We start from the raw sequence: 26166 nt of genomic DNA, 5'->3' as shown, positions 1-26166 counted from the left end.
TATGGTACTTTTGTGACCACAACATCTATATGATACTTTCTGTGACCACAACAATTGTATTTTCTGTGACCACAGCATCTGTATGGTACTTTCTGTGACCACAATATCAGTATGGTTCTTTCTTTAATTTTTTATTGAACTCATATTTTGAGTCAGGAAACCTAAAGATTTACTAATGAACTGATATTTTGAGTCAGGAAACCTTAAGATATACTTGTCATAAACACTGAAAGAAAAATTGTTTTACCACAAAATTACCTGTATGACAAATTCATAAAAATAAACCAATATTTCAAAGATTTTTTTTATAAAATAGATATTCTGCATTCTAATGAGTGAATTTCTTCAGTTTGCAAGGAAAGGAGATAATCATAATACCAACATTCCTAGTTTGTAATGACATATCATTTGGTAATAAATAAAACCATCATGTTTTTCAAATAGGTGATTTTTTGTTGAATTGGTCATTTTGGTCTCGTTTTTAGACTGATACCTTGTCCACTTTCAGAATTTCTCTGTAAATGAAAAATATTTTGAAAGCTTATTTTAAATAAATTTCCAAGTTTCAAAAGAATACGAAACTGTGATCTTTATTGTTTAATCTGGTTATTGGTAATGGTATTCTAGGACCAGAGCTGGCAGATCAAATACAGGTGAAATTTTCAAAGGATGCACCTTTCTTCTATATCATGTCTTCCATATCATGTCCTTATTTTCCACCTTTTAATGTTCAAGTCAGCCATGGCCAATCAGTGGAATATTAAAGGCTAGACTTTAGTAAACAGACATGAAGCCATTGTGACTAATCAACAGTTAACCTGTTGCTGTAATTTTCATGTGAAAAGGACTGGACTGTCCATCTGACCGCTACTCTGATAGGACTAAAGGAAACTGTTGAATTTGTATATAAGCACCTGAGATGGTTTGGCAAGTAAGCAGTGCGCTTGTTTGTTGTAATAGTATTTAAGTTACAATTGGTGATGATGTGAAGATAAATCATGAAAATATTAAAAGCTTTCTCATAGCTTGATGTGGACAATACTGTTTAATCATTGATATTCCATAATAATAACTATTAAAATACATGTGATCTAGAGTGATTTTTTTTTAATGGGGCACTACAGTGACTGAGTGGAGTTCATAGGGTATCATATTGACTTTACAGGAGTTAACCTTATTCATACAATAGATCCATTTAATAGAAGATTTTGTTATTATGTTATCCATAATTTTCACAAATGGGCAACAATGGACTAGATGTATCCTTAAGTACTTGTTATCAGCAGGGTGAGGTAATAATGAGTTTACTTTATGCAATTGCTACATTTTGATCTGTATGATTTATGTAATAAGACATTTTTATGGTGTATAATAAATTAAGTGCTATAATTCAATGAGTTATGTTAAGTGTCAATGTTACGAATATTATTAACCCAGGAGAGTAGTTTCAGTGACCTGTCACCTGTCACCACATTATACTGGTGTTACTTGTATTGAGGAACCAGTTTACTTATATCTTTCAGAATGAGAGTTTGCTGCTGAACAACTCATACCCCAAATTCACAGACTGCTTCCAGAACACACTTTTGGTATGGGTTCCTTGTGGCTGGCTATGGGTCACATTACCAGTCTATCTTTACTACCTCCTTGTGAAGGCAGATGGAGTCCCCTTAGCTTTCTCGTGCCTTAATATGTCCAAGATGGTGAGTATTGAGAGTCCCAAGTTTGGTATATGCAGGAAATGCTTTTAAACAGGAAGCAAAATTAAGCTCAAATTCCTCAAAATTTGTACACTTGTATTCTGTTAAATTTCTTTTCTTACACTAAAAAAAGTGCTTTGGGGATATTGTGATTGCTTCTGTCCGTCTCCCTTTCCATCATTAATCAGTTAATAAATATCACCTTCTAAAATGCGTTGTGGAGATTCACCGAATTCTGTAAATAGGTTGTCCATGTGATAACCATCTATAGAGGTTAAACTGTTTGGTCCTCATTCCATTAGTGACTGGGATCATTTCATCACATCTGAAAGTAGTACTCAAAGCACAAAAATTTTAATTTTAAAAATTACATTTACAATACCAAACGTGGCTACTTCTGAACGTGTCTCACTTTCATAAAATGTTTCAACTATAAAAGACGTCTGCTCAAATTTTATATTTTGTGTATTTGCAAATTTCAGTAGGATAATTGCCTTTTTGGTTTGAATTAAGTTAATTGTTTTAGGCTTAACATGGATATGCCAGTCTAATTTAATTACATTGAAATTTTGCAGAAGGGCAAAATTATAAGCTGACTACATGCTCAAGATGAGAAAGTTGTATGTTAGCTTGGCCAGAAGTTTTATTCCTAAATATTGAAGCTTACAGTTTTATACATATATGTGTCTTGTTGAGTACCATACCATTCTACTTAAAGTAGGTTACTGTGATCTACATTTCTTGGCAATTCAATGAAAAGGGAGAAGTGTATATCTTGTTCATTGCAAAGATTTCTTTAATAAAAGCATTTTAGTTTCCTTCACAACATCACTGACTAGTTGCTGGGGATGAAATGATTTGATATTTTTTCCATATCAATACACATCGATACAAATGGTGAAGACTCAATACAAAATGATACTTACTTGATGCAAGTTACTTTAATCTTCACCAGTCAAGAATAATTATTACTCATTTGCTATTTTATTCTTTAAACTGTTGATTTTTTTTGTGACAGCCATAACATGCACAGGTATTTAATTTTGTTAGTGGAAGAAGGCGAACTGTTGAATCCGTTACGGATCACTGCCATCTCACCTCTGTCAGCGTGGGTTCGAGTCTCGGATTTGGCTAATGTGGGTATGTGAGAAAGCTTGCCAGTAGCTTCTCGTGGGTTGGTGGTTATTTAAGGGGTTTTCCTGGGTTCTTCCTCCACCATTAATACTGGCCGCCATGTATAGCCTATCGTGTGCTGAAAAATGGCATTAAACCCTACAACAACAACAAACTGTTGACTATACCCACTTGCTTTCTACAAGTTTACACAATGTGACATTCAAAATCTGTCTTTTCCACATGCACCCTTGTCAATTCCTTACTAATTATTTCATCTAGTCAGCATGATCAGCCATTGTTAACTTAAATCAACTTAAAGGAAGCATTCCAAACTTGTTCCCAGTGTATGATTGAGTTTCTTTACTATCATTGAATAAACACTTGTATGCGAAGTTACTTCATAGCTTCATATCTTGGACTCATTGTGTCACACAGTGAAATATGTTATATCAGTTCTGAAAGGTAGTTTTTGTTTGTTCCAGTCCAAAGGAAACAATAACCACCAATCAGAGCTGAATGTAACTTATTCGCTGCATGACATACTGGAAGTATTGGCATCCAAACTAAATCCAAGTAGATACAAAGCAACAGACAAAATGACCTGTAAATTACATAAATCGCACATTGGGAATAAGTTTGAAATGTCTCCTTTTTTGTTGATATATGTAATTAGATACTGAACATGTAAATGGGATAAATAAAATTAACACAGAAGGGGAGTGGATGTTGCCATTAGTTTTCCTTTTTCACTAACTGAAGCATATACTTACAGCTATTGCAGTTATTTTGCATTGGCAGTAAGTAATGAATATGCTTGTCAGTCACCTGGACATGTTCAAGACATGAGTTTCCTTGTACAAGGAAATTGCATTATTTCTCCTGTTTTGAAGATAACACCATAATGTCTTCCAATTTTAAGTGAAGACATAAACTTGGTAATAAGATTTTTAAAACATTCATACAGTGCAAAAAAAGGGTGTGATCATCAAGATAAGTCCTGCATCAGATCAAATGGACAAGCCAGAAATGATCTAAAAGGTTGATTTAAAATCACTAATAACTAATGGGTAATCTGTTTGTGTGAGTGTTTTTGTTAACCTTTGTTACCTTGTCAAGGATGAGACTGGCATATGAACAGTTTATATCTGTCTGTAATCTGCATGCTGCAAATAGAACTAATATGTCAACACATTAAATGGTACCAATCCAATTACAGATCTTCTAAAGATGAAAAGACTATCAAGTTGATATGTGTATTGATAATGTAACATATCATAGGCTATGTGTTGCAAATCATATCAATACCTGGCACAACGTGATCAACACAAGTGGAGCACATAACTGAAATGGACTCATAAATAAACAATTTTCTAGTGCCAGTCCATGTTTGTACAAATTCACCCTTTTTCTCAAATACGCCTTTAGTGGCTTCTTTCAGGTACATAGTCATACTTTCAATGTTAAACTTGCAAAGTATCCATTTGAAGTCAAGTGCCTTTACCATTTATGGCCGATGTACAATGCACCTCTGTTACATGCTGTTGGTTAGGTGGTATTACATACTAAGGGAGGCAACTCATAAATGCCAATAGATGTCATGAGGACAAAGCACAGATATTCTGAGCGATGTGCCAAGGTGTAGATAGAGTTAACGTATTGGAACCTTGGCTAGCAAAGAAGATGTTACCACCTTTGATCCCATTATAACACCCTGATAAAACATCCCACATTTGGCCTTAAACTTTAATGATTTCATCAGTAAGTAATAAATTAGCAGTTGTGTACATATGTTAGGCTTTGTAATCTGATTACTCAGACACAATAATTGCTGCAGTATAAGATTTCTAGTCCCAGTAGACTGGATCCCACTTGTTTCTTTAATGTAGGGAATGCCAAATATTTTGTCTTATAATAATAATAATAATAATAATAATAATAATAATAATCTTTTATTTTTCAAAATTGGTTGGTAGATTTCAGGTATAAATGGTATTTTTTGTGGAAGACAGATATTAAAGTGTTATTTTTGTCCTGCTGCTAGTAGAATCACATGTATGTTGATGGGCAACCAAACAAACACTGATTTGGGATCCAAACAAACATTTAATATTGGATCCAATAAAGTCATAACTGATTCCATTATTCCTCTGACTATCATAAACATCAAGGATATTTTCAAAACAATCCAACTTCGATTCAGTTATGCCTATCTAAGCATGACATCAGTGATACATTATCTCTGCCCAGTTCATATGGATTTTGTATAGTTGCAACATTATTGGCCAATAAGGTGTAAACAGTAGTCTAGCAAACAGCAATTTTTTTATGGACAGCTTATGGTTGGTAGGAAATTATGTCAGAAGCGAATCAGGGGAAATTAGGACTGATTCTCTGGCCAAAATCAACATGCATCATAAAAACAGGTTGGAATTTCTCTGCATCAGAAATGGTCCAGTTTTCAATTTCAAGCATCAAAACCCATGGATACACATCATTGAAAACCCTGTAGGTCAGTTTCAGATGCATTGTTGGCTGCATAGGTCCTTCCCCCAAGAGGTTGCAGTGACCTACATTTCATGCTTTAGTAGTTTAAGCTATGCTTTACTTGTAGGTCAATTTCTCATGCACATTTAGCTGCAGGATCATACAATAATAGAGTTGGCAAGGCCTTGCTGTTCCATGAACACATGTTTAATTTAAATAGTCTTCCACATTTTGTGCCATTGACTTGAAATTATTGCATGAAAGTCTTTATCTCAAACACTGGTGCGGTTGTACCCATGAACTGCGTGACATCTGCTTTTATTTCCATTATCATACAACTACGACTTCGCCCTGTTCTTACCCATGAACTGCATGATATCTGCTTTTATTTCCATTATCATACAACTACGACTTCGCCCTGTTCTTACCCATGAACTGCGTGATATCTGCTTTTATTTCCATTATCATACAACTACGACTTCGCCCTGTTCTTACCCATGAACTGCGTGATATCTGCTTTTATTTCCATTATCATACAACTACGACTTCGCCCTGTTCTTACCCATGAACTGCGTGATATCTACTTTTATTTCCATTATCATACAACTACGACTTCACCCTGTTCTTTCCCATGAACTGTGTGATATCTGCTTTTATTTCCATTATCATACATCTACGACTTCACCCTGTTCTTTCTTATGAAGTTATTTCAACTTGTCAATTTTTTTTTAATATTTCAGACTTGCTCCCTGGTTTTGTTCTTCCTGGCTGTAGTAAATGTTATATATAATGCCAATAGCAAAGAGCATGGGGAGAATCCAACCACAGCTGTTTTCCTAGCAGGGAGCATCAAGGCAACAACATTTGTACGTATTTCAATGTATAATTATGCTCACTAGAAGTGTATTGTGGGAGGTTGCATTTTTAAACCCTGAACAAGTCATACCAGAGACTTATAAAAATGGTACTAACAGCTGCCTCGCTGGGTGCTCAGCACTAGTCAGCCTGGTGTCAGGATAAAGTGACTGGGTGGGACATGATGCTATTGTAGTGATATGACTGAAAAATTGTTCAAGCTATGTTAAAATTCCATATCACACACATAAAGTGCATTGAGATCAACAAAACTTAAGTCTGATTGTTTGAAATGTACAGAAACTGAGGTTTCCGTTAATGTCATAGCCTACTGTATTTGGTTGCAGTGAATGTGCACCAAGCACGGAACATTGTATACCCAAATCTGAAGTGGGGCCACAACTTTGACCTACAGGCCTGGCATTATCGACGGAAATAAAATGAGCTGTCCCAAGCTTAAATGTTAGATACAGCTTTGTGATATCATGAAGTTCACAGTGACATAAATCATGATGTCGGGATATGAGTTCCAATGATATATTGTTGTAAAAGATATATAAAAAATATGAAAACAAAGAAAGAAGAAAATACTTTTTTAAATCCTAACGTCAGAACAAAAGAAAGAAAGAAAAAAGAAAGTAATCTATTAATCAGAAAGAATTAATGGATAACTAATTTTACTCTGAATTTTCTTTAGTTTATCAAACTTGATCTGTTATAACAATTTCTATTAGTGTTCATTGCATAATAGTTTGGGGATAGAGATTGTGGTATGGTACATGCTGTTTATAATGTGAAAATGAAATTCAGTTTTCAAACAATGCTTATTTCTGTCCAACAAGTGGATTGTAATTATATTAAGTAAAACAACAAATACATTATTATAATAGTATGGAAAAGACTGCATCCCATGCATTGTGGCCAGAGAAAAATGAAAAGATGTACCAGGGCTGAGAAAATTTATTTTTTAACCACTAGTCCAGGACAAGTGGTTTCAGAAAATTCACTAGTCCCACCTTTCTCTTCACTAGTCCCACCTTACTCTTCACTAGTCCCACCTTACTTTTCACTGGTCCCAAAATGGTAATCACTTGCCAAGATTTGATGAGACGTATGTACTTAATCCATAGAAAAAAACAAACGAAATAATATACAACATAATTATTTCTTAAAAGAATTTAATTCTTCAAAAACAGTGGTTGTTATACATTTGGCTTCTTCAGGTACATGTATATATGTTTTAGCTGATGGATTTGAAAATCGGCACATACAATGGTTGGTTTCCTGCTAGTAACATAACTTAGATCGGCCAAAGTAAGACCCACTTTCTCCAAACCCATTTCAATGCCTTCCTTTACTCCCAAGGCATCAGCTGATTTCAACTCCTCAATGCTGACAAATGAGGTTTTCAGTTTTCCATTGTCCAGGTATCTTACATGCACAATTTCTAGCATCAATACTTCCATCAGCAAGAATGGAAAGGAATTTGCTGGAATTCAGTCTTTCCCTAACTTCTTCTCTCAAGACTTGACTGATTGATAGAACAAAGTCCCTTGGCCTGAAAATGTTCTTATAATTCATGCCAAGTTCAACACCGTTCTTCTCCTGGAGTGCACACATAATTTCCATATCAGAAAATGGTTTTCCATAGCGGGCTAGGGTGTAGGCTGTGTTAAAGAGAGCTCTCATTTTTTTCCATTTCAGTCTCATTTAGTTTTGAAAGGGCCTTTCCTAGTGGAGTGTCGGCAACTCTGACTTCACTGATTTTCTGCACATGCTGGCTAGTGTCATGCATATATTGTGCTACACAGGCCTTGTGGGGTCCAGACATGTCATGAGACTTGATTGGTTCAATCCTGAAATTGTCACTTCCACTGACAAATACACTGGGTAAATTTCCTACCTGTGCCAGTTTTGGATATTGTTTGCAGTAACTGCAAAACATCTTTCCTTCCGAGTCAATATATTCAAACCAGGGATAACAATCAACTAAATGCGGCTGAAAATTTCTGTTTCTTAGTAGTGTCATATTTGACATTTTTTGCCATCACGGATTGTTGCTTATGTCTCTTTGGAGAAATAGCTACCACACACTCAGTATCCATCTTACATTTTATCCCTCCATTTTCAAACAAATTTACCTTCTCCGAATCGCTGTTATTACCATCCTTGTGAAAATAATTTAGCAAACTCATTTTATCCACAGAGTAACTATCAGCTTGCTTGACAACTACTTCTAAAGTGATCATAACATCAATTTTTTCTTTTAAATGTGAACTGAAGCAGCTCATTAATTAGCGTAATTGTTTCGCTTCAAACACAATATCACATGTGGAAGTTAATCGTCTGTGTAATCAATTATAAATGAAAGAATCATTACTGTCATTTAATTAGTTCATAAAGGAAACCAACACTCATGTCGGTAAAGTACCTTTCATTAATTTAATTATACTGACTCGCTGGATTAAAATCATAGTGAGCCACTCATTATGATCTAGATTGAGTAAACCCATTGCAACAAAACCGCTTACAACATGCTAATTGATCATACTGGCTTTCTTTTGTTTGACATGTTTTGATTTGCCGATAATTTGGTTGCTTAGCCCAATATGCAGTCAAGCGGTAACAGGATGTAAATGTATACACGAAGAGGGGTAGAATCAAGTATTCAGTACGCCCAGAGGGCATGATTGGTCAAATAAAGGTAGATATAGTGATTTAAGCACAAAAATAAGGACTAGCCTGACTTTTTAAAAAAGCACTTGTCCCAGACTAGCAACTTGGAAAAGTTTACTTGCGCAACTTCAAAAATGACTAGGGCATCGAGCTATGGGATTTGCTCAGCCTTGTGTACATAGCTTTATTAAATATCTGAGAATTTGAGTTGAGAATTTTAATAGGCATCTAATCATTACTCCTTTTAATCCAAGAATAGAAAAGGGTCTAATGTGGTAGTTGCTTAATGGTATGCAGTACTTGTTTGGTTCAGAATTCAGAAAGGAATGTAATGCCACATTCTGCAAGAGCACAGAAGTGAGGATGAAAATGTGTGCATACATGTTGGGGCCAGTATTTCAGCTCACAAGCATAATAAGTGTTTGAACAAAGAAGAGCTGTAAGTCATTTAGTTGACACTTTCCACATTCTCTTCTGAGACAACTGACTCCAGGTACAATATGCAAGCACCCTAGCCAGATGCCTCCGTACCAAACAAATATTGTTACAACTCTAGGTCTTAAAATAAGTAACTGAAAGGAGGAAGGAAAACCAACAATTTAATTAAAATTCAACAAGTGATTTATTTTTCTAAGTTACAAATTGTAAATTTAAGAAATACTTACTGTATTTGTAACTTCAATCCCAAATAATCTTATATGTCTTGTCACATGCTAAAAAGTATAGAATATTCTGAATTAATTCTAATATTCTTGTATGTCCTGATGTACATAACTGATATAATCCAGAATGTCTTTGAATCGGTCCTCAATAATTCCAATGTATTGTCTTAGTCCACAATGTAAATGAACATTTTGTAATTCCAATGAACAATTGAATTAATTCCTGTCAAATTATATCCGAACACAACTATAAACTCTGATCATAAAAATCCCAAAAGACTGATATCAAACATGAATGAATAATTGTTTACCAAATCTCTTTATATACAAATCCCACTTGATCTGCAATGCAATAGATTGTTCTGGAAATCACTAATTTCCATTGGAAAATTCCACCAATTTTTCCACTTCCATAAACTTCTAAGCTGGTAAACAAGATTAGGCCTTGATCTCACATTGTAGTAATATCTTTAAAAAAAATGACAGATTGGCAATAACTCGACCCATTGTGTAATTGACCTTTGTCCATAATTGAGGGTAGGAGTTGTGCCTACCTGACTTTTTTGTATATAAATAACATTTCACATAGCTAATTCTTGTTTACGATTTTAGATTATATTCTAAGATCATTATTACTTGGAGGTAAACATGTTTACAACTGTTGAATTCAAGGTCTAGTTTTTTTTATTAAGAATGTTCTAGAAGCAAGTTGTTTACAAATTTGATAGGAAAATGACCCTCATTCTGTTATTGTATTATAGCTTTCTATGTTAATGTTGCTTCAGAATTATTCATTCCATATCTTAACATCAGTCCTAGTGGAATCAATTTAAGTCATGTTTCAGTTAATATTTGAGAGGATTTATATAAATTATTAATTAGATTTACAAGTGCTCATTAATGCTTGATGGACTAAATCCCTATTTTTGAACTAATGTGAATTCATTCAAGGGCATTTTGGATTATATCATTTTGATACTGTACATCAAGACTGTTAGCATATCAACACTATTTCAGGCTATTGGAATTCATTATGAACACCACTGGAATTCATTTGGAGTACTCTATAATTTGGGATTTGTGATAGAACTTTTAGGACTATATTGGCTTTAATTCACAATACTGTGAGATCCTTTTAAGTTTAACCTTTATATTCAAGGGAAATGAATTATTTTTGAATTTGACAAAAAGGTGTTGTTTTTCGCTCTTTTCTGTTACTTAAAGACCATGACATTCATAAAAGTATATTATGTCAATTGTTAGAAATAATACAAGTAATAATAATTATAATAACATTGTGCATGGTATTTTTTTAAGAATCAAGTTTGAAAGGTGAACCTGCATTCAGAGGTCACTTAATATGTACATACATCAATTTGGCCTTTTCTCATTGGTGACTGCTATTGACAGGTTTGACTAGTTACTTGATTACAGAATGGCTGGAGTTGGTTTAAAGAAGGGTCTCAGACACGGGGCCCACCAAGCTTTATCTTGTGGCCTGCAAAATGAATGGCATCATAAGGTGTCATGAGAGAGTGGTGCGGTCCTTGGGCCTTCAGAGTGGTTTGAGTTTGAGACCCCTGGTTTAAAGTATATCATAAATGAGCAGATTTGTGTGTTTGCCAATGATGCCAAGAGACGATGTTGACCCATAACTATGTTCCACATTGGGCTTGTGCCAATGATGCCAAGGACACATTGTCAACCCATAACTACAGTTCCAGATTGGGTTTATGCTGATGACAAGGGAACAATTCCAACCCATAACTAATGTTACAGATTTGGTCATGCCGATGATACCAAGTTTACATGACTGCTGTTACATTGCATACTGGCAACATTTTTATTTTACACTGGTCACATTTGACAGTACTTTGCATGCAGTCTGTTTTGTTTGTTTCTTAGTGGCACTTTAAATACTTAATCTGGCTTAGCAGACCCAGGCTGGCCAGGATGGTATTAAACCTGCGACCCTAAGATTATAAGTTTGATGCTCTACCAGCTGATGTACCATGGCTCCCACTTGGACATAGATAATCATTCTCTTTCATTTACAGCTGCTTACAGCCTTCATCATACAGTTAGAGAGGATGAAGGGTTTCATTACCTCAGGGATTCTTTGGATTTTCTGGTTCCTGCTGACAGTTGCTGAGATTATACCCTTCTATACCCATATTATTGAGGAAGTGAGTATATGATCTTAATCATTATTATTATTAATATTACTATTATTATTATTCGTATTCGTATTGTCATTATTATTATTATTTGACATCAGTGCATTTCTGATTGATAGAGAGTTTTATAAGGCAGTAAATCTTGGTATCTGTTGGATGATTTTGTAGGTGAATATGACAAATACTGAGCAAAGTAGCATTGTTAGCAAAGTTATAAGATTTTCATGGTCCATAAAACTGTGTGCCAGCAAAGTCTGTGCTCATTAGATTTTTATGTTCCATATTTTTGTGCGATAGTTAAACATATTCAAGACGTTTGTGTAATATGTGTCGTTAACGTAGTAAAATAAAACATTGATATTGTTTCCAAAGATTTCTTCCTGCAAATGATTCAGAAAAGTCTAGAATTTTCATGGGCCCAATTCTAATTTGTAAGTATTTTATATCTTTGTTTTAGGGTAACATTTTATCCATCCAAATTCTTGATAATGGTACTTCAAATATATGTACATTAGTAAATGCATGAAACTGTCATAGTTAAACATCCTGTCAACACATCATTTCTGGTAAAATGTTGTCTTTTGTGTATTTTCAGACATACAATGAAAGCTTGTTCAAGTTCACAATGTTCTATATTTACTATGGAGTAGTATTGTTGCAGTTCGTTCTGCATTGTGTAGCAGAGAAAAGAATGAGACAAGAGGATCATGGGCTGGGAAAGGTAAATGTTGTTTATATCCATGCCCTTTTTTACAGTGTGACACTGACATAGGCATATGGTGTTATCCTTTTTTGTCCACTTACTTGTCTGTCCATCCATCTTGTTTAAGATTTACATTTAGGTCATTTCAGGCACTGTGTCCAAGTTCCATTTATATTTTTTTTATTTGTAATCAAAACTGTCCCAACTGTCAACTTTGCATAATGGTCACCTGGTCACACTGTCCATTCTGAGCCCTGACCCTCAGCAGATATACTGTATAAAAGTCATGCATATTATTGCCACCAGGTATCTGTTGCTAGTTGCCAGATGTTTTCTGTCCCAACAATGGTTTCTTCATGCTATAATTGGTCACATGGGAATATGAGAAGGAACTACTCTATGGATGCACATGCACTTTTGTTTGTTCCACAAGTCATTTACACTGTCAATGGGGGCCATGAGTGGCCGAGTGGTCTAAAATGCTCTCTGCTACGGATCACTGCCATCTCACCTTTGTCTGCATGGGTTCGAGTCTTGTATTTGGCTAATGTAATGTGGGTATGTGAGAGAGCTTGCCAGTACTTTCTTACTGTCTTCTTGTGGTTACTTTTATGCTTCTGCCTTTTCTTGTCGTTTCATTTCTGACATTTTGGTGGTCACTACACACCCTGCAAGAAGTTGTGCATCTTTGCATCTGTCACCTCACAACACATCAATCTGAATTAAAATCCATCAATCAGGATATATCTGCATTATTCATAGAGTTGGAGTATATGACCTTTTATGACTGGTCAAGTGTTGGCACTAGCCTGCTATGCTAAATCATTTTATATAGTCTGTATTAAAATTAAGGCATTAGGCCAGGGTATCAGGCTAGTTTGCTGTGTAGATGCAGTCTGGTTAGACACTCAGGATAGTCATCCATTTGTTGCATGGAAAAATACATGGCCATTTCCACCAAGGCATCCATTATAAATTGTCAGGTATGGAACTCATGGCAGGTCCTCAACGAATACAGTCAACAGACCAATTAAACATGAAAGGGAATCCATCCCATGTCTTATTAAACACATCTGACTTGAGACCACTTGTTAACTCATAATAGAAACTGGTAGAAATTTTCACTGATCCAAGATTTGTGACAGCTAGTGTTTTAGTGACCTGTTGCAAAATTTACCTTTCTCCATCAAATACACAACCCGGTTACATTCACATTAAGAAATGGTTTCATTTACCTCCAAATAGACATTTCTGAAAAGAATAAAATGTCTTCAGTCTATATATCATATAAATGGATGTAAGTGTTAAAGATTAACCTCCTACCCTATTTCCACTAGATGACTACCCATTTCCCAGCTGTTAACAGCTTAATGTTGTGCTTGCAACTGTGAACAGTGCCTCCAAAGAATCCATTGCAATTTATAATATATTTTTGACCATCCAACATTTATTTTCAGTGGCATTGTATATGTAATTTATGTTATGTGTTTGACATTTGATTAATACTTAGTAATACTTTGATTAGAAAGTAAAAGTCTTGATGTGTCATAATGACATAAGTCAGAATGTCTTTGAATAAATTCACAGTAATACCAAGATAATGTTTTAGTTCAAAAAGTCAATGAGCACTTTGTAAATCCAGCAAATAAATTAAATGATTCCTCTCAAATTGTGTCTGAACAAAACAGTAAATGATTCCATGGACTGAACTTAAAACAGGAATGAATAATTGTTTAACTCATCCTATATATAATAATTTCTCTTGACTTTAGTCAAAATAGATTAAAGTAAATATATTTTTAAAAAATGACAAAAGTCAAGTAGACACAACCCTCAGCCAAGACAATAGTCAGGTAGGCCAAAGCTGTACCCTCATGGACAATGGCCAGGCACACAATATTTTTAAGTTACTACATTGTATGGGAAAATATAAAAAGTTTCTTCAGATGGATACTGCATGACCTTGTGGAGTGTAGTATCCATCTGACAAAACAAGTTCATATTTTCCCATACAAATGCAGTAATGTTTTTATTATATACTAATATTCCTATTGTACCTAAGGCTTAATTATATTAAAAAATTTTAAACTACAAGGAACAAAGTAATTGAATTTATGCTGTATTCTAAACCAAATACACAACCACAGATTCATCAATACACAACAACAATATTAATGTGCACATAAGTTTGAACTTAGTCGCAGACTTGACATCACTTTCAGATGGAATTGTCATTTTGGTCTACTTAAAATTGAAATTTAAAGTCATATTGTGAATGAATGCGCATTGCAACAACTTTTCCATTTGGTCTGGAATGAATGGATTTTGGTATTTTTGTCGATTCTACTAAATTTCGTGATTATGGACTGGAATTATCTGTGTCAATTCCACATAAAGTACATTTGATTTGAGCAGTGAGGGAGGCATCTTGACTGCTCTGCATGTGTGTTTCTGTTCTGTCATTGAATGTTTGAGATAATAATGTGGGAAAAATATGAAGTCTTTCAGTTGCAATTATCAAAAATGTGCTTTGAAATTTAATGTTTATTTCATTTTGAGTGCAGTAAGGAGGATGTTATTGTACATGGAATGTAGTCAAAATTACAGTACAGTTTCGAAATATGTAATCAAGCTTTAGAACCCATGGCATAGCAGATATAATTCAGATTTGGGGAACTAAGAAATCAAATTTTGAGGTAATTCAGCATGCAAAAGTGTAAGTATAATTTTTGCCATTCTTATTACCAGCAAAAGAAGACATGTTTATGCCTGGTCATTTGCATGCTCCCCTAGCTATGTTATGGTTGCATTTTTTTCATGTATGGTTGCATTTTTTCCCCCACAAATTTAGTACTGTCACCTACAAAATGTTGCATATCCAATAGATATGTGATAGCCTTTGCCATCAGTATCATTTTTGATGCTATTTGTACGTACCTAAGAGAGCACTGGACTATTCCATTAAGGAAAAGTTATGAACATTTCTCCATAATAACTATTTAAATGATCAGAATGGTATTTTCAATTACTGCATCTCTAATGTTTGTTGCAGACATTGCGAATATCAGGTTCATTCATTTGCTTGTTCAAAAGTTTCATTTGTGACTCATTAAACTCATCCACATTGTTCATTTTATTATCTCTACTTTCAAATAGACAAAACAGCTGCTTCAGTTCATCCACAAACAAATCTAATAAACTGAAAACCTAAAGTCTACTACATGACTGTACATGGTTTGTTTGCAGAGTAGTTCCTAATACCCTATAAAGTTTTTAAGCACGAGTGTACATAGTTAAGTTTAAAGAGTAGTTCCTGATAAACTATACTATATTTATTCATGTGTCTTGCTCGTGCATTTAATATGAAGGTGTTCAGTATCGTAAAATACTCCATGATTCTGACATTTTAAAGTCAACGGAGAAAAAATGGAGTATATAATAAAACTTAAATATGCATAACACAATAATTCTTGTTCCTGCAAATGTGAGCATCCTATTAATGGTTTTGCACAAGCTTAAAGTGGTAACATCTGGGATTCAAGTGGCCAGCTAGTAGGAACAAGGGTAGTTAGTCTGTAAGAGTTATTTCCCTTTGCATCCTTGGTGCTATGATTGGGTAGGTATTTTCATAGAAATATTATTTGTATTTTAAAAAATCGCATTAGTAGATTAGTACAAGTTTTGAGCCCAGGCATAAAGGTAAAGATTTGAAATTTATAGAATAATTTTGACCAGTTTTCCACATTGAAATGAAATTAACTTATTGTAACACATCATGATGGTGAGTTTGTGTTTGTGCCTGATAAAGCTGTACTATTTCCATAATCAGTTTTTTAAAAAAGTATTTTTCATTGATCTTTATCACTGTCATCATATTGCAGCCTCCATGTCCTGAAGTTGAAGCTTCTTTCTTGTCACGAATCCTCTTCTGGTGGTTGAATTCGTAAGTTTAGCTCAAAGTACTCCTACTTCAAGCCTTAAATTTGTGTCTGAGATAGCCCAAAGATTATGTGAGTTGTGGTATAGCACACACAAAAAAACAACTGCATTAATTGCTGCCATTTTAGCTGTGCTGGTTGTAGACTAGAAGATCTTATGGGATGGTCTGTTGTCTGCCTTCTGTCATCCATCCTTCTGTTAGCACAAGTTTTTTATCAAGATTCCTAAACTACTTGAATGATTGCCTTGAAACTTTTCATGCACATGTATCCCAAGGTCTAGTTGGTCAAAAATGAAAATGGTGCTACCTGGACCACCATTATGGCTACAAAAGTGGCTGTCTTGAAAATCTTGTTGTTGCTATCCACCTGAATGGATGGTAGTGTCAATATGGGGCTTTCACTGAAAGACTTATTCCAATTTCTAGTTGGTTCTAAATGAAAATGGTGCAGATCTGTTGGCTGATATGGCCCCCATAGCAGCCATTTTGAATCATATTTATCACTACTCCTCCTGAATGGAAAGTCATATTGTTATGAGGTTTTTGTTTGAAGACTTCTTATGAGGTCTGGTTGGTCCTAAGTGAAATTGGAACCATACAGTTACCCAGCATGGTCATCATAGTGGCCATCTTGAAAATTTTGTTATCGCTATTGCTTCTGTATTGTGGTCATTAAATATGAGGTTTTCACTGAAAGACTTCTTGTGATGTCTAGTTGGTCCAAAATTAAAATGGAAACAATATAACATCTAATATGGCCACATGGCATCCAGCATGAAAACCTTGTTCTTGCTAATCTTCTGAATAGAAAGACATAATGAAATGAGTTTTTTACCAGAAGACTTCTTATGATGTTGGTCCTGAATGAAAGTGATCCCAATATGACATCCAGTAGCTAATATGAAAATCTTATAACTCAAGAATATCAAAGATGGTTTCAGCTCTCAGAAGTTTAAAAGAAAATTGACTTATCTTGAAATCCTAGCTATTCTTTGCAGACAATGGGGTGTCACTCGCATTGATAGACACTTGTTTTAAAAAGCAGTCTACAATATTTTACAATCAGTATTGCTAACTGTATTAAAGTCTTCTACCAGTATACTAGCCATGCAGAAACTCCTAGCAATCATCAGAATGTGTCATTTTGATAATGTATGGAACAAATGACATTTTCCTATCATTATCAATTGTCAGTTTAATCGGAGTTCACACATTCCACTTTTCCAAAACTATCACTTCCATTTAGGCATTATGGGATGCAAGACTTACCTCCAAAACTAAAGAGTTTTGAGAATATGCACAAACTACATCCCAGTAAAACAAGATTTAGTAATGGAAGTGCTCCATTTAGCATGTGAAGTTTTATGTTTGTCATAGGCAACCATCAGCACAGTTTTATGAAGAAATTTACCTATAATTACAATCAACACATATATTACATTGATTTTGGCAGGTCTTTGCAACAAAGCAGAGGAAAGGGGCCAAATATTCAGAACTATTTTGTTAAGCTCGTAACACACTCATGTGTCTGCTGAGCAGTTTGGGACTTGAATTATATCCAGAATTGGAAACTTAATCACTATAAAGCAGAGATGCAGTCTAATAGGCAGTGGTGCAGAGTTCCAGTTGTTGTATCACCTGCTTTATAGACTGGTTCTAAAATTTTCATATGTGCCCATTTGGATGAAATCTCCCGAGCCCTGTAATAATCACAGTCTGTTAGTCTGGGTATCTAGCTGCCAATTAACAATTTTGATTTCTGGGAATGGTTGGATTTTAACCAAATTTGGTGAGCAGCTTTATGTTGATGAGACCTGGAAAGTATGCAATTTCAGCCTTTTCGTCATCATTCAGAATGCCCCTGTTTAACTACTACTGTCTGCAGATCAAGTCTGATGCAGTTAACGAAGTTGACAAAAAATATATGAATTATTGCCAGCAAGATATACCTTAATAATTATTGACACTTTTTACATAATAGTTAATGACTTCTAATGAATATCACTAAAGCAATGATGTTGATAGTAAATAAACATTATTTTACAGAAAATTGCCATGTAATTAATGTGATTGCCCTTCTGCGAGTTTATACTAATTTCATATCATTCCAAAATGGGAACTTTATTTTTACTCAGTAAGTGCCCATACTGTGCCTGTATATAAATGCCCATACTATGTCTGTCAGTAAATGCCCATACTGTGTCTGTCAAATAAATGCCCATACAATTTCTCTCATTAAATGCCCATACTACAACTGTCAGTAAATGCCCATGCTATGTCTCACAGTAAATGCCCTGGGGCCCCGAGTGACCGAGTGGTCTCAAGCGCTCTCCGTTACGGATCACTGCCATCTCACCTCTGTCTGTGCCGGTTCAAGTCTCAGATTCAGCCAATTTGGGTATGTGAGAAAGCTTGCCAGTAGCTTCTCGTGGGTCGGTGGTTCTTTCCAGGGTTTTCCCGGTTTCTTCCTCCACCATTAATACTGGCCACCATGTATAGCCTATCGTGTGCTGAAAAATGACGTTAAACCCTACAACAACAACAACAAGTAAATGCCCATACTGTGTCTCACAGCAAATGCCCATTATATGTCACAATAAATGCCCATGCTGTGTCTGTCAATAAATGCCCATAATATGTCTCAGTAAATGCCCTTGCTATGTCTGTCAGTAAATGCCCAAACTATGACTCATATCAGTTTAAAGCAAGAAGATCTGAGAGGACACTGGCAGTGGTGATAATGGACTATCAATAGCTAAAGCTTATATGAATTCATTTTGACAACAGTTCACATCTGCATTCTAAGTTCTTTAATTACAACACATGTAACAAGGTTAATTCATCTTGACATATTATCTCCCACCTTTGTTTCTTAGGTCAAAATCTTAAGACAGTAAGACTGTTTACTAATTAATTTATTTATTTTGAATTAGTATTTTGGACATATGCTATATTTTATATATTTTCAATCTTTCTTTGTTTCATTTTAATATGCAAATTTTCTTTGATATATGATAATCTGTATGCCAGGTGTATACTTGTGTAATGTTTTATATCGCAGAATGAAACCTTTTCCCTCGTTCTGAGATGAAAATGGTGTGTGTGTGTTGTATATCAGCATGCATTATGCATGCCAAAATTCAGTAATTGACTGCCATCTTGTTTCAACGCCACTAATTCATAAAACAGTATGTACAATTTTCTTCTCAAGCTGCAGATTGAGGAAACAGCTGTCCAAGTAATTTGCTGTGCAAAAATTATGCTAGTGTATTTACAGATTTCTCATTTTTTGAAAATTACTGACAGATTTACTAATCATTCAGTTAGAAAGTTGATCAACAATAATCAGTTTACCATGTAGACTTGTTCACAGCAAATTTTCATATGTGGTGGACAAAGATCAAAGGCTTCCCTCAGATCTTCATAAATAATGCTTTTGCTTACAAATATGAGGACTTAAGTTCATCTTCAGGTATGTCACCAAATTTATAATTCACAAAGTTTATCAAATGCTTGAAATATAATACATAAATGTACAACATCTGTAGAGAGATCTATTCACAAAAATTGCTCAAAATAAAAACAATTGACCTCATTGTTTGCAATGAGATATATTCAGTTTCGGATTATTGATGATCTGGAAATGGTAATTTGATAATTGATTGTAGATTTAGATCTTGCATAGATCAGATGGATTTATCACTACATACCTACTAAGCAGATTGTCACTGGAATTATTACTTCAGGACATGGAAAATCCGGTTTGATAAACGGATCAATAGTTCAGTGTTATTGTGAACAGGAATGCTTGTTGAAAGTAATATTAAAATTTGATAAAGGTGAAGGATCTAAGCATGATTTATTTGCAGTTGTGATAGATAATTTTATATTTTTTGATTTTGTTGTCTGTGACATTGACTTCAAATCTCATTTCAGACTGACTATAATAGGGTTCCGTAGAGAGATTGAGGAGACAGACTTGTGGGAACTTAACCCTAGGGATCATAGCACTCGCATACATCCACCTTTCTTCATGGCATGGGAGAAAGAGGTTGCTAGGTGCAGACAGAAAGTGTAAGTAGGTGGCATATTGTAAGAGGAAAGAGTTTTTATGTGAGAAATAGAGACATACAGGCAGACAGACTGATAGGTAGACTGGGAAATTAGACTGCAAAAAGAGTTTTTTTTATATGAGAAATAGAGACAGACAGACTGATAGGTAGGCTGGGAAAATATACTGCAAAAAGAGTTTTTCTGTGAGAAATAGAGACATACAGGCAGACAGATTGATAGGTAGACTGGAAAATTAGACTGCAAAAAGAGTTTTTCTGTGAGAAATAGAGACATACAGGCAGACAGATTGATAGGTAGACTGGGAAATTAGACTGCAAAAAGAGTTTTTCTATGAGAAATAGAGACATACAGACAGAGTGATAGATAGACTGGGACAGTAGACTGCAAAAAGAGGCTGATGGACGCAGAAACATTGAACAAGTTTGCAATGAGGTTTAAGATTTATGTTTGTTATATTGTTTTATTTCATGTCCAGATGAATATTACTTCCTCAAACTCTCGATGGGCATCCATCTCTTGGGTGGTTAGTAAGTGGCCTTATGTACCAAGTCAGCTACACTCCAACCTCTTTACCTTCACATTCATCTGCGAATGTCACCACATTTGCCTCAAAAAGTGGTTGAAGAGCATTCTTAACTGGGCTTCCAATTGAGAGTTGGATAATCCCCCAGATGTAACATGAGGGGAGACAAAGATCTGTGACAGTCAGGAATCAAAACCAGTTTGTCTGAGAGTGAGGCACACATACCACTAGACTTGAAGGTTCAGACAAGCAAAGCTGGCTAGTGTATGGCCTTATATACATAGACTTCTATATTGTACCTATGTATGTCCTGAAACCATTGTGTGACTAACTACTCCCGCATTTTTTCATATAACTTGTGCATATCACTGTTTTATCACTCTTAAAGGAATTTTCCAGAGTTGAGGCCCTTTAGTTGTTAAATGCATATGCTATTTATAATAATTCTTGTGTGCAACTTGTCCAAGAGCATTTATTGAATTACATTGAATCTTGGCAGACTTCACAGACATTTAAGTAGTCGTGCACAGATTGTTTTGTCATCGTGATCTAATGTGTTTTTTTCCAGTTAATCCCCTCCTTGGTGTTAACTGTGTATACTATTTTCTGTATAATAATTTTTCTGTGTGCAGTTGTTCCCACACATGGCCTTTGTTTAACATGGCTTTAATGCTTGAAGATTAATTTTTCCTTTTTTAAATGAATGTATTTTATCATCATGCTCTGATGATATTTTCATCATATTTTATGTATCCTTTGTAAACTTATGCATGTCCATGCATAACATGCATACTCTCTAACAGAGTTTATCATTCTTTTCATGTGCACCAATCGTTGAAACAAAAAGGGATGGGGGAATCACTCTCAAACGGACACATTGCTGATATTTTAAGATATGCTAGTTGTGTGCACGCTTAGTGCAAACATGTTTTTAAAAAATTATTGAACAGAATTTTTCATATAATTTCCTCACCATCTGATCAATTTTTTTTTTACAGAATAATGAACTCAGCAATCCGTGTAAATGGAGACTATTCCAAGTACTCGGAGAGAACACCACTTTTGAGCGGCATGAGCTCAAATTACTCCCAAGATTCCGACACTGTCACATTTAAAGAGCGAAGACAGAAGCAGCAGGAAAAGAAACTACCCTCACTGTTTAAAGTCCTTGTAAAGGTTTTTGGACTAACAATTTTAGCGTCCTGGGGGTGTAAACTGCTCTACGATGTGCTGCAGTTTGCCAGTCCATTGCTTCTCAAGTAAACATGCATACTGTTATTTATACCATGCACAGCTGTTTATGAGAGAAAGTGTGTGTGTGTGAGAAAGAGGGTGATAGCTCCTAATCTTTCATATTTTGTGGAACACTTGCAGGAGATTTTTGACCCAAAAACAAAGTCTTATTTGCTGTTAGATTTATCTCACTAGCCCATAGGTCAAGTGATCTTATGGCATGGTCCTTTGTCTATCATGTGTTATCCATTATGCTTCATACATCTGTTCACAATTGTTATATTGAAACTTTTCTGAAAAACTGGTTGACCAGTTTGCATATGATCATTGCTGCAATGGTTCCTAATATTATAAAACTTTTATGCAAGTTATCAAAAACTCCTCAATAGAATTTGATCAAATTTAGCTGAAAGCATGATGACAGTTATGGTGATTTGTAAAATAGTGCCAATCTGCCATCAAACGTTGCCACTATTACTAAAAAAAGATACACCTTTAAATAACTTCTCAAAACTGCTGAACAGAATTTGATCAAATTTAATAAAACATTCTGGAATAGATTGTTTTCAGTTTCATACAAATTACACCAAATTCACAATCAGATCTGGCTGCCATTACTAAAATTAGAAAATCCTTCAATGAGATTTCTCAGAAACAGCTCAACAGAATTTGACCAAATTTAACTGACAACATCCAATCATAAAGGGCTTTACATTTTTTACAAATGAGGCAGACCCACCATCAGTATAGCCACAGTTACTTAAATTAGAAAACCTTTAAACAAGTTCTCAAAATGCACACAAAAGAAATTTGACCAAATTTTTATAGAAAACTTTCTTTTTCAGATGTCTTACTCCTTTATAATATGTTAGGAATACATCCACAGCCTTGTAAATCCAGCCTTCCCAATCAAAATAAATTAGGAGTACATCCACTGCCTTGTAAATCCAGCCCTCCCCATCAAAATAAATTAGGAGTACATCCACAGCCTTGTAAATCCAGCACTCCCAATCAAATTAGGAGTACATTGACTGCCTTGTAAATCCAGACCTCCCAATCGAAATAAATTAGGAGTACAGATTCTGCATTGTAAATCCAGACCTCCCAATCGAAATAAATTAGGAGTACAGCCACTGATTTGTCAATTCATTCCTCCCAATCAACATAAATTAGGAGTACATCCATTTATATATTAGGAGTACAACCACTACATTGTAAATCCAACTCTCCCATTCATAATATATGTGAAATATATCCACTGTCTTGTAACCCCTGGCTTATTTTAGCAACAAAAGTAAGTCATCTGCTTGCTAATGTGGATGTCAAGCAAGAATGGCCTTCTCTTGGATTGAGGGAGTGGTATCAAATTTGTATATCTGGTCAGAGGTCTCGGAAACGCTTAATTATGCGAATTTGTATGCAATTTTTTTATATGGGACGCAGAAAATTACCCATGCAGGAGTCCTCCATACACATGCAAATAGCTGGAGGCAAATTCAAAGACTTGCCAGTTCTACTTGAACCACCTACTGAGTGGGAGAATGTGGTGATTAATTGATCATGTTAGCTGTACTGATATTTACAATGACAGAATTCGGCAGTTAAAAGACCCCTAGGTGTGCCTGCTGTATTTATAAAAGTACATTAAAAGAACACGATGCAGTAGCTGGGTGGCAAGTTCGAAGACTTCGATTAGCAGCTTGGGTGGGAAAATGTGCTGATATTTACACCGACTGACTTCAGAGGCAGAAAGACTCCACGTTGTACATGTGGTTATTATAAGAGTACATGAGAACTTTAGCTTCCATTATTGTGTTCATTTCTGACTTGCCAATTAAATAGTGCATGCAACCTTGAAATCAAGACACATCAAGACTTGGACAAAATGTCGTTTGCAAATTTGATAAGTATTTTGGGGTTAAACGGCAAACTAACAAAGACTTTATTGAGATCAGAAGAGTGCTAAAGTTGCTAGAACTGATAGTTTGGATGGGATAGTAGCCAAGTGTAAGAAAGTGTGTGATGCTTGGCTCAGTGTTTGGAATTAGACTATTCCTTGGATTGACAAAAGTCATTCTCACCCTCAGAAGGGCACACAAGAGTTACACCACTGTCGGGCTTTTCTGTGCATCTAAGGTCACCAATTTTGATGCAATGCATACCAGATTCGACCAATTGATGAAAATAAATTCTGCAATGCTACCAGTTGAAAAGTGGCAATTGTCACTAGAATATTCTGTTCAAAATAATACTAATTTTTGACAAACTTTGATACCACCCCTATGTTTTCATGACTCGCAATATGGTGGCCTATTCTGCACATGGCTTTGAAAAGATGTAATGTTTATGCATTAGGCTATGGAAATTAAGTACATTACTTTGGTCTCTTTCTGTCAGCATTTCAGCCAATGATCTAGGTCATATTTATAGCTGCTTTTACAGAATTCAGTGTAACAATGCCACTAAATGGTAAGAGCTGTTAAACAAACTAAACCAATCTCGTAAAACAGTTAGTAAAAATTCATTATTTTATTTTAAAAAATAAGCTATCATGTTCAAGAGAAGCAACAATGAATTGTATGATATAATGTGTTTACAATGCCTCGTTTATGGGAAATAAGTACTAAAGAATTTAGAAACAGACTATACACCCAGGATTCTGTCAGATATGCAAGTTGACAAATTGGATAGTAGACGATAAAGTAGGTGTGGGACAACTTTTTGCAAAATTAGAAACTTTGATTAAGATAGAGCATTGTTCTAGGGTAAACAATTCTATCATTTAAATAATGTATTTATTTGTATGAAACTAAAAGATAAATATTAAATAGGCTTTTCTGAGTTAAAAGTTCAAGAAGGTCATGGATTGGGTCTTCATATTGAAATTTTAGAAATCACATTTTTATACTCGTTTAGAGAAATGTGGGTAATTTTTGTAAACTTTATGAATATCACTTTCCTTGATTAAAGGAGGATCATTCTTTCTTGATGCAAATTGGATATTCAACCAAAACAACACATGATCCAATGTTTACAGAAATGACATATCATTGTGCAGAATTACCAGATGCGCAGAATAAACTGACACGGTTGTACATGTTAGTGTTATAAAGAATGTGGAAATTAAACTCAATGGCAACAAACAGTTCATCTAATCTGAAAGTTCAAAAGTTTCTGATATGGGACTGCAACTTTGCTGGTGGGACTCCTATTCTTACCAAAATGCTAGCGAGACCTTTGCTGGTAGTTACTACATCCGCTCATGCTAGAAAGCCTGATCTTCTTCGAGGCCTTGAAAATTCTAAACTGGGTGATTCTACAGAGATTTCACACACTAGGGATATATGTGTCAACTATATTCCTGTCTTCTTCTTGCTCTGTCATTGTAGACGAACATTTCACACTTGATTTGTTAAGTTTTGCCATACAATAAGTGTGACAGTGACATTTTGTTTGCCTGCCACAGCAGTATTTCAGTTCAACTACAGTACTCAGTCTTGTTTGTGAATGCTGTTAAACATCTATTATTACAGTTTATAACATCTGGCATATATAATTCCATTCCCATTTTTTGTACATTTAGCATCCCCATCACAGTAAGTTCAAGATTATAGTTGGCTGATTTCCCCTGAGTATACCAGTGATATGATCCCAGTATATACATGTGTAAATGCAGTGGGTAGGATTATGTACATGGGGTGTTAACATCTCTAGCTGAATGATGACCATTCACTCTACGGGTATAGCAGTGGTATGGGGCCATGTCATGTTCTCATGATGGCCCGAGAATGTATAGGTGACCATCCTTGCAATTTGCTATAAACTAATGAGAGTGTGAAGAAATGGACAATCATGGATGTAGACTTATCAGTTTTGTCACCACTGTCTTGTATATTGTCTCAAGGATGTAGACTCCATCGGTGTTGCTGCCACTGTTTTGTATATTGTGTCAAGGATGTTGATTACATCACTGTTGCTGCCTCTGTATTGTACATTGTGTCAAGGATGTTGACTCCATCAGTG

The 26166-nt window shown here is 35.1% G+C and overlaps 1 protein-coding gene across 1 annotated transcript in view; it reads left to right on the top strand.

Moving 5' to 3' along the window:
* Window positions 1–26166, top strand: part of LOC149796006 (ATP-binding cassette sub-family C member 1-like) — a 128228-nt gene that overhangs the window by 4796 nt on the left and 97266 nt on the right. The window contains exons 3-9 of the mRNA XM_089965928.1: window positions 1524–1703; window positions 6041–6166; window positions 11551–11679; window positions 12266–12391; window positions 16255–16316; window positions 20250–20387; window positions 21909–22169. Coding sequence (XP_089822054.1) covers window positions 1524–1703; window positions 6041–6166; window positions 11551–11679; window positions 12266–12391; window positions 16255–16316; window positions 20250–20387; window positions 21909–22169 — 1022 coding nt within the window. The remainder of the gene's footprint in view (window positions 1–1523; window positions 1704–6040; window positions 6167–11550; window positions 11680–12265; window positions 12392–16254; window positions 16317–20249; window positions 20388–21908; window positions 22170–26166) is intronic.

This window comes from Sinohyriopsis cumingii, chromosome 7, assembly GCF_028554795.1.
Source record: "Sinohyriopsis cumingii isolate HCF-2022 chromosome 7, ASM2855479v2, whole genome shotgun sequence".
NCBI lineage: Eukaryota > Metazoa > Mollusca > Bivalvia > Unionida > Unionidae > Sinohyriopsis > Sinohyriopsis cumingii.
This window is presented reverse-complemented; position numbering and strand designations above follow the sequence as displayed.